General features: G+C 29.6%; 1 protein-coding gene across 1 annotated transcript; it reads right to left on the reverse strand.

The window, feature by feature from the left end:
* Positions 1 to 6,260: 6,260 nt before the first annotated feature.
* SGR5 (C2H2-like zinc finger protein) lies at positions 6,261 to 9,097 on the reverse strand. Its single transcript, XM_028224893.2, has 4 exons — positions 8,963 to 9,097; positions 8,660 to 8,847; positions 8,168 to 8,567; positions 6,261 to 7,193 (listed from the first exon to the last, which is right to left on the reverse strand). Exons 2-4 carry the CDS (start codon positions 8,772 to 8,774, stop codon positions 6,488 to 6,490), a joined length of 1,221 nt encoding a protein of 406 aa, XP_028080694.2. The 5' UTR covers positions 8,775 to 8,847; positions 8,963 to 9,097; the 3' UTR covers positions 6,261 to 6,487.
* Positions 9,098 to 9,333: the final 236 nt, after the last annotated feature.

Consider the following 9,333-nt stretch of genomic DNA (forward strand, 5'->3'; position numbering starts at 1 on the left):
AATTTGTAATTTATTAGCCTCAATAATATTATTTTGGCCTCGTTTGTAAATATGTTAATTTAGTAAAAAAGTCACTATAAATTTTTATATTATTTTCTTTATTTTTTTTGTATATTATTTTAAAAAATTAAAAAATTATGAAAATATAAAATAGTCAGTTCCCAAACAAACTCTAAATAATAAGTGGAGCCAATAGCTTTGCCAATAAAACCTTGTTTGGTGGAACTTATCAATGTGCTTGTGTTAGAATGTTGATCCCGTTTCTATTTATAATTTATAAAGTAAAAATAATTTTAAAAAAAAATTAAAAATTAATTCTTGAGAAACACAGAAAAAAATACTTTTAATTAGCAGGAAGATGCATCAAACAAGTTCAAAGAAAGTAAATGTTTAGAGTATGTCCAATCTTTCACATTTTCTTTTATTAAATTTAAATCAAAATGCTCAAAAAGTATTTTCAATCGTTTTATCAAATTTTTATCAAATCACAAAAAACTTATTTTTCCATCAAATTGATAATTCATCTATTCCTTTATCAAATATGAATTTGTTAGATCATCTCCAACCTTTACTCAAATCTATTATCAAATTTAAATTTGATGAAAAAGTCTGAAAAAGTGACCTCCAACGTTTTTGTTAAAGTGCGATCAAATAGAATAAGAAGCAGATATTTCATCAAATGGAAGGAGGTTTGATTGTTCATCAAATTTAAATTGTTATCATTGGACCGGATGTTCCCCTGAATGTCCTTTCAGATGTCCACCTAAGGCAATTTGATAGCTTTTTTTGTTCATGTTTGGACGTCCTCTTGGACAATCGGAGATGTGAAAAATTTAATGAAAATTCTTATTTTAGTATTGGAGTGAAAGGTGTCAAATCAAACTTTTCATTATTTTTTTACTCAAATTTGATGAAATTTTTTATTCAACATTAGAGATGCTCTTAAATTTTTTTAAAAAGATGAAGCATTCAAGGTTTTTTTTAATCAAATTTAATGAAAAGTAAAAGTTAGGATAAGAGAATTTTTTAAAAGATTTTGATAAAAATTTGATTAAATCAAGTTTTTACTTAAATTTGAAATCATGATGAAAAAATTGGTGAACGGTTTGAGATAATCAACCAAGTGCTCATAAGACATTATTTAATGTTAAAATTTGTATAAAAAGTGTTTTGAAACCAATGTACATATTAAAACAAATTTTCTTTCTTCTTTTTTTGAAAAGGACAAAAATGTTAGCAGGAACCCATAATGACTGGTTATGGTATTTTATAATCTACTTCAGTAATTTAAGTTCTCAAAAAAATATTTAAAATTTTATCGAAAGTTCAAATCTAATTTTTATAAGTTGACATATGCATTTAAAATGAATTTGAACGATACATAGTTTTTAATAAAATTTTAAGTCATTTATTTATTCTCATGTAAAATTATTGAATTCTCTACATTTGGAATAAATTTGAACAACACAAATTTTCAAATAAAAGTTTCAGTTCCTTTTTGGCTTACCCAAAATTACTGAATCTACCTTTTTTTTTTTTTTTTTTTTTTTTTTTTGGAGTTGACTCTTTCCATTTTTTAGATAACTTTCCAATTTAATATATAAAGTGTTATACTTTCTTCAGTCGACTCCTTTTCATATTTTTGGATAACTTCAAAATTTTTAATTTAATACATAAAAGTTATAATATATCATCAAAATACAAAATTACCCTAAAATTACTAAAAAATTCTTATTGGAATATAAGGAAATAATTTGGATTAAGTGGAATATAAGCAGGTGATGAATGATTTATGAATAATTTCTCCTTATAAAATTGTATTCTTACAAAAAATGTAGACAATTTTTTACGAGAATGATATAATTGATATCTTTATAATTAAATATCATTTTAATAAACACCTTATTCTAAAATAATAGATAATTCCAAATGCAATTGTGTGATTTGGTGATATGACTTTATCCCACCATTTATCATCTATTTTCATAAAAGAAGATCTCTAGTTCTTGTAAGAAATAAAGAGGAGCTAGGTCCATCACTTTGAAAGGTGAATTTCTACAAAAATAAGCCTCTTATACAAAGATAGTGAACTTTTCTTTTCTCTGTCATTCTTTTCCCATCCATCACACATATATACATACAGATCTCACAACTCGTGAGGTAACTCTTGAAAGAAATACCAATATAGTTTTTAGACATTTTTTTTTTTTTTAATGGGAACATCTCAAGTTTAAAAAATTAGCCGATACATATACCTATAAAAAAAAATTTAAAATGCTAAATATAATTTTATTTCTTATTTTATTTGTTCACTTCAAGACAAAAATGGGTGATTCTCATATGCATTTATGAAAGTGGGTACCATTACTTTGTGTTTAGGAGTTGAAAAATGAGATAAAAAATAAGATTATGTATAATATTGCTCTATTAAATCTAGAAGTTTACATTCCATTTGATAACTTAGAGGGAATTGGGGATGCTGCTGCGCATCCCGCGCAGCAGCATCTGGTGTGTGGTCAAGTGGGCTTATTTTGGGATCTATTTTAATAATCTGAACCGTTCACACTTTAGAGTATATCAAGTAAAACAGGCTAGGAAAAAATCAAGTTAATCAGATATCGTTTACTTATTCATCCACACACATTTATATTCATTTTAATACTTAAATTAAAATTATTATTTATTTTTGTAGATACAAATGTGGGTAGATGAATAGGTAAACGATATCTAATTAACTTGATTTTTTGTAGAAATGTTCTACTTTATGTATTTTAAAATATGAACGGTTCGGATTATCAAAATGGGCCCGAAATGAGCCCATTTGGCCGCACAGTAGATGCTGTTGCGCGGGATGCGCAGCAGCATCTCCAACTCCACTTGGGGGGGAAGAAATAGTTACTTAAGTTATGAGAGAGAAAAAAAAAAGATAAATTTTATTTGAATAAATTGGAGAGAAAATCACAGAACAGATAATTGTTTCTTTTCTATCTTGTTTGGTTACACTACATAGAAAAAAAAAAAAAAAACAATGGGACTACGTTGTATTATATTACTAAAATAACCTTTTACATATTTTATTTCTTATATGAATATATATTCTGGACAAAAATAACATTTGTATGTTAATATAATTAGATTATAACTAAAAAGATTCGTTTCTATTCCATCAATTTGAACCCCTGATCTCTCCCTCACCACACCCTAAAAGGTGTGGTTACAAGACTAATGGGGCAAATCCCAAGATCTTTATTTCTTTTGTAACTACAAAAGTAGTTTTAGTATTACAAGAAAGTAGTAATTTGTTGTTGTTGTTGTTGCTGTTGTTTTTTTTTCTTTCTCCCTCTCAATCTCTACACAAAATGAGAATTTTAAGAATTTTTTTTTTTTTGACTCTCTCTCTATTTCTTACCATTTCATCTTATTTCAGTCATCATTATCAATCACAATGCTTTTTTTTTTTTTTTTATCCTAATTAACCAACCGATTATTACAGTTTCAATACCAATATTAACGATAAATGAGTAGACACTATTCAATATTAATGATAAATGAGTTGACACTATTTTATATAATCCGACAACGTGATCATATTAACATGGGTAGAAATCTTGACATTAATATTTGAAACCAGGGAATAGCTTGTTATTGAACAAGTATCATCAAGATATCCAACCTATGAAATCTCAACCAAGATTGTGAAAAGAAAATATCAAAAAAAATAAAATAAAAATAAAAAGTAAATGCGGGTTTTCAGAAGAATATATACTAGTAGAAGGCCATTAGTGTGAATGACCCATCATAGTATCACAGATTAGCTTTGTCTGGGAGGTTGCACTCTTTTCATGATTTGTCAGGTATAGGGATCTAAGGGTACCACCAACAGTGCAAGAGATACCCCTGCCCTCCACTGTCATATACTCCCACACCTCCTTTCTATCTATGGTGTCCAGGGGATGAAGGAAATGTATTAGAGCCGTGATTGAGGCCTCGAGACTGAGGCGCGAAATTGCCTCGAAATGCAATTTTTTTTTTTTTTTTTTTTTTGTTTGTTTTTTCTGGGCTAAATCATTGCAGAAAAAAATAAATAAAAATAATAATAATAATAATAAGCAAAGCATCAACCCAGCAAAAAAAAAAAAAAAAAAAAAAAAAAAAAAAAAAAAAAACCAAATTCGAGGCAAATTTGAGCCAAAAAATTTGAGGCCTCAATCATTTTTGAATGTATTAATCATAAAAAATTATTTAAAATTTAAAATTATTGATATACGACATACTCACAAAGAATGTAAAATCATTAATTTATTTTTTAAATAATATTTTCATGTATAAAATATTATTATATTCTTTTTATTTTTATTTTTTTTGGTTACATCGGAAAAATTATATTCTTATTCATATGTTGCATTGGCCCAACCTAAAGTGTGTTCATCCTATACTATTCACACATTACACACTATTATTAATTTATATTGATAATTATTATGTAAGAAAAATTATAATTTGTTATGATTTCTTAAAAATAATTTTAAATAAGTGGCAAATTTTATGAATCTTAATAATTAAAATTTTAAAAATTTCTATGATTCTGTGTCTTGGTTTGGCATGTGGGTTAGGGATGAGTTGGGGTTCAAATAACCACAGAAAAACAAAATAGGTTTTTTAACTTCAGGTTAAAAGCTGTCATATCCAAATTATAATTATTTTATTTTTTCTCTTACAAAAGTCTAAAAAAAAAAAAAAAAATCCATCTTAAAAGAGGTTATTTTAGCCCCAGGCTAAAATAGCTAAAAAACCAAAAAGGCAACCCACATTCCCAATGAAGCCTGTAATTATTTTGTAAAAGAGTGCTTGTAATTTCTATTATTATTTAACCCATTATTCTTTCCCTAATTTTTTTTATTTTTTTATTTTTTTTACTTCCCCTCAATTCACCAAAAACATAATAAAAAAAAAATTAACAAGAGAGAACTGAAAAAGATGAAATCATTTTTCATTATCTAATTGAAGTCACGAATCTTTTAGACATCAATATTTTTTTAAAAGTTAAGAAAAATTATAAATTTGGAAGTAAGAGAAGTGATTGGATAATACTTCAAAACTTATGGACAAAGTGAGATTTCTGAACTTGAAATTTATGCTATAAATTATACTTTTTGATATTTTAAAATACCATTTGCAGTGCATATCTTTTTCGGAAGTGATTTAATGATACTGCTCAGATCTTAATGATTACTGCGAAACCAAATACTCATGAGTCATGACAACACAAAATGTATAATTTCAAAATATCAACAAATTAAAATCATAGAACTCATTGCAGAATTAATAATATGCAATAATCTTAGGTCTATTTTTAACTTTTTAATTTTTTTAGGTCACATTACTGTTTGTTTTTTTTGGTACGTCTTATGAAAACAAAGTAAAAAAAAAATAAAAAAAAAAATTAAAAAACTAACTTTAACTTACTTCTCAAAATATGTCTTAATATTCTGGCTGTCTCAAAATATTGATTTCTTTTAGAAAATCTAATTTTTTTAATAGTATAATTATTGCATTTCAAAAATATTAAATTTCTAAAACTATTCTTTGATTTAAAATTAAAATAGTACAATCTTTTTTGAAAAAATTAATTATCATAAATATACTTTTTGTGTATATTAATGTTAATGAATTTAAAAGGAAGACAAAATAGGAAATTAATGTTATTTTGGTACTTGATTTTTTTAAATGAACTAATGTATTAAGACAATGAAAAATAGAATAATGTACTAATTTTTTAGGAAGGATGGGGTAATAAATATAAAAAAAAATTACAATTCAGTACTTATTTTTAAAAATAAAAATAAAAATTCAAATAAGTGATAATTAAACTATGATGCACACCCTTTAAAATGTTTGTACTATATGTACCTTAAAATTAAAGAAGAAAATAAAATAATTTTATATTTTTTAATTCATAATTAAAAATAAAAAATATCATAACTAAATAACACAAGAAAAAATCTTATAAGTTATAATTAAAAAAAAAAATCAATCATAATTAAAGACAAAAATACTGTAACATAATCTAAGGTACATATATAAGAGTGTGCAGTAGGATTTCCCTATTTTCATAGACACCATTTATAGTACGTACTAGCTTTTTCTGAAGTGGTTTAATGAGACTGATTAGATGTTAACTAAACATCATGGTAACAAACGAAGAATTATTCAACACCCAAAAAAAAATTTCAAAAAATTTCAAAAAAAATTCAAAAATAAAAAACAAAAATTACAACACTCAATTGAATGATGAACATCTTCAAAGGCCACCACCACCACCACCACCAGACACTGACAAACACATGGTTTTAACATAACAAATAGAAGCAATGATATACAAAAATAACACAATAAAAATAAAAACAAAAAAAAAACGTTCACAAGAAAGATAAAAAGAGAGAGAGAGAGTTTGATTCAAGAAAAATCAAAGTTTGTGTGTGGTGTTTCACTCTGCTTCCCCTCCCGTAATCTCCGACGACATATAACTTGCAGCGAGAGAGGTTTCGTCAGCCAGTGCAGTCGATGTGGTTGCCTGAAAATGTCGCTTGCAAGAATGACAAGTAATTTGCAAAATAGTTGAGCTTATTTTCTTGGTTGCCTGTTCTTTTAAAGCTTGGGCCTTCTCGAGTTCGGCTTGTGCTTGTTGCCTAATTCTTTTAGCATTAGCAAATTCCAACTCGGCCAATTCAATCTGCCTTTTCGCTTGCTGTCTAGCCTCTTCTGCGTACGCTTTCTCCGCCATCGCCAACTTCAATTGCTCGCTCGCGCCTTCCTTCATCCTCGACGCTTCTATTGCCGCTTCTGTATGTTTCCTTTCTTGGTTGCATGACCCAATCGACAGCTTCAAATTGGTTTCATGGTTTTCATCGCAATTACGGGAAGAATATGGATTTGATGACGAGGGCAGGAGCTGAAGTTCCAAGTTGTGGTGATGATCGTTGCCGGTAGAACTGTGTCGCTCTGGGCATAGGAAGATGGGTTCGGTAGGTATTGGGAGTCTTGGCAATGGAGCAATGCTGAAATTGTTGTTGTCGCTCGAACGGCTCGTGCTGGATGCCGTTCGAGACGAGCAGGCTGGCTGCAGTGCCTGCAAGTCCGGCTGGATCAGCCGGACTGTGCAGGTGTCTTGGTGTTCAATGAAACTCTCAACTCTGAAAAGACAAAACAAAATATAAAATGATTCAAATCAAACACTTAAAAGTGATTTAATTAATTTTTAATCTAGTGCTTGGCTTGATCTTCATGTCTATAACAAAAAAACAAAAAAAGAACAAAGAAAAAAAAGAAAGAGAAACATTTAAGTATTAGAACTAAGTCACGGAAAGCAATCGAAGCTTGTTCATGTAGGGTTACCAACAAACAAAATATAAAAAAATAGATCAAGATTTTAATGGGATGGACTTATATCATGACTGGGTTAATAATAATATTTTAATTAACTATGACAAAGATAAATTATAATTGTTGTGTGTATTTATGTAAATGGCTATGTATCTATCTACTTTGAGTTTAGAGCAAAAAATAGGCATATTTACTTTGCCAATGGAAACTAATTATTGGGAATTGTGATTCACTGCCATTCAATCGCTTTCCTAAATCACACACAAACACAATGCTAAACTTGAGAACATGTACTATGAAACTTGTTTTCTTGGGTTTAGAATCATTCAGATTTAAACTAAAAGAATATACATCATGCACAGAATCATCACAAGCTCTAATAATTTAATATTTATGTCCCTTTTCTTGCAAATTTATGTGGGAATTTTAGGGTTTCCTTGAAGAATAAAAAGCTTGTCTATTGTCCTACTAAACTCATAAAAACCCGTTTTGCTTCTTCATCAAACACATTGATAAAAGATAGAGACGGTAGAGCATACAGTTTTAAATAACGATATCAGAATACGTATCAGTATGTATGATGCAGACAGTATTGTCGGCCGGAGGAAAATAAGATAAAGGTAATACGTTTATATATCAGCCGATATCAGATAATATCGGCCGGTATTGTTGGCCAGAGGAAAGCAAGAAAAGGGCAATAGCCTTATATAGTATTAGTCAGATGATATTAGACAGTATCGGCCGATACCGCCCGGCGGGAAGGGGAAAGAAAGTAGAAGAAAACCTGGAAAATACTCTTCCACAGTCACAAGAATGGCCTCTAGTACCACAAGTCTTGAGATGGGCCTTGTAATCAGATTGAACAGCATAGCCTTTGGAGCACTTCTCACAAACCCACTGCTTATTATTACTATGTTTCCTCCTGAAATGCTTCTTGATTCCGACGAGATCGCCGAGGGCGTGGCATGGGTCGTGGTGGAGGCAGCTTGGCTCCGGGCACACGAAAACCCGCTTCCTCACCTCCGGCGACTCCCTCTTCAACAACTTCCAAGGCACCTTATGACGCCGCCGGTGCATCTGCAAATTCTGATCCCTCTGAAATCCTTGATTGCAAATCTCACAGACGTATCGGTCCGATTCCAATAAAGTCTTGGGGGAAAGAGAGACAACTTCGGCGTCTGGATCTATAGATCGATCAAAACCCATCAAAACCCAGTAATCAAAATGCAATATAAAGTTATAAACATGTATGTTTTTCAATTTTATGTTGGAGTACCTGGGGTACCAGCTGGTCTTCTTTTTCTTTTGTTGTTGGAGACACCATTTTCTGAGGAAGTGAAGGCATCAGAAGAAGAAGAAGGACCAGGTGTTGAGCCAGTGTTGTCTAACATGGGTGAATTTTCTTTATGCTTTTTGGTTGAATGTGTCTTATAGATGAAGCAGAGTCAATCCCTACCTGTACAGCTGTTGAAGTGGGTGCTGTTTCTTTCAGCTTTACTCATAGATAGAATAGAACACAATTGGGAAGAGAGAGAGAGAGAGAGAGAGAGAGAGAGAGAGAGAGAGAGAGAGAGGATACATGGAATGGAGGAAAGCACTTAGCTTTGTGCTAGCAGCTTTCTTTAAGCTTTAAGCTTTTAGCTTTTTCTATGAACTTTCTTGCTTTCTTTCATTGACCCCCACCTTGAGAAGGTAAGGTTGAGGCAAGTCTTCTATATAAAGCCTGAAACAGGAAAATTACTTAGATATTATTCTTGGAGGAATAATATTAAGGATTACAAAAAAAATATCATAAAATATATTATAAATTTTTTTTTATATTTTAATTAAAGTGTGGTATTTTATTGTATCTATAATTTAAAAGTAAATAATTTTTCATGATCATTTTTATAATATTTTTTTTCATGATCCTTAACATTATTCTTCTTGGAGTACCTACCATTGTCTATC

The sequence above is a fragment of the Camellia sinensis genome, chromosome 11 (genome assembly GCF_055761805.1).
Source record: "Camellia sinensis isolate YWXY chromosome 11, ASM5576180v1, whole genome shotgun sequence".
NCBI lineage: Eukaryota > Viridiplantae > Streptophyta > Magnoliopsida > Ericales > Theaceae > Camellia > Camellia sinensis.

Excerpts from the sequence above, each read along its gene's own strand:
- SGR5 (XM_028224893.2), bottom strand. The coding sequence starts at position 8,774 with ATGTTAGACAACACTGGCTCAACACCTGGTCCTTCTTCTTCTTCTGAT. Across the intron at positions 8,568-8,659 it reads AAGACCAGCTGGTACCCCAG|ATCCAGACGCCGAAGTTGTC; the intron begins GTACTCCAACAT and ends ATCGATCTATAG. Across the intron at positions 7,194-8,167 it reads TGTGGAAGAGTATTTTCCAG|AGTTGAGAGTTTCATTGAAC; the intron begins GTTTTCTTCTAC and ends TTGTCTTTTCAG.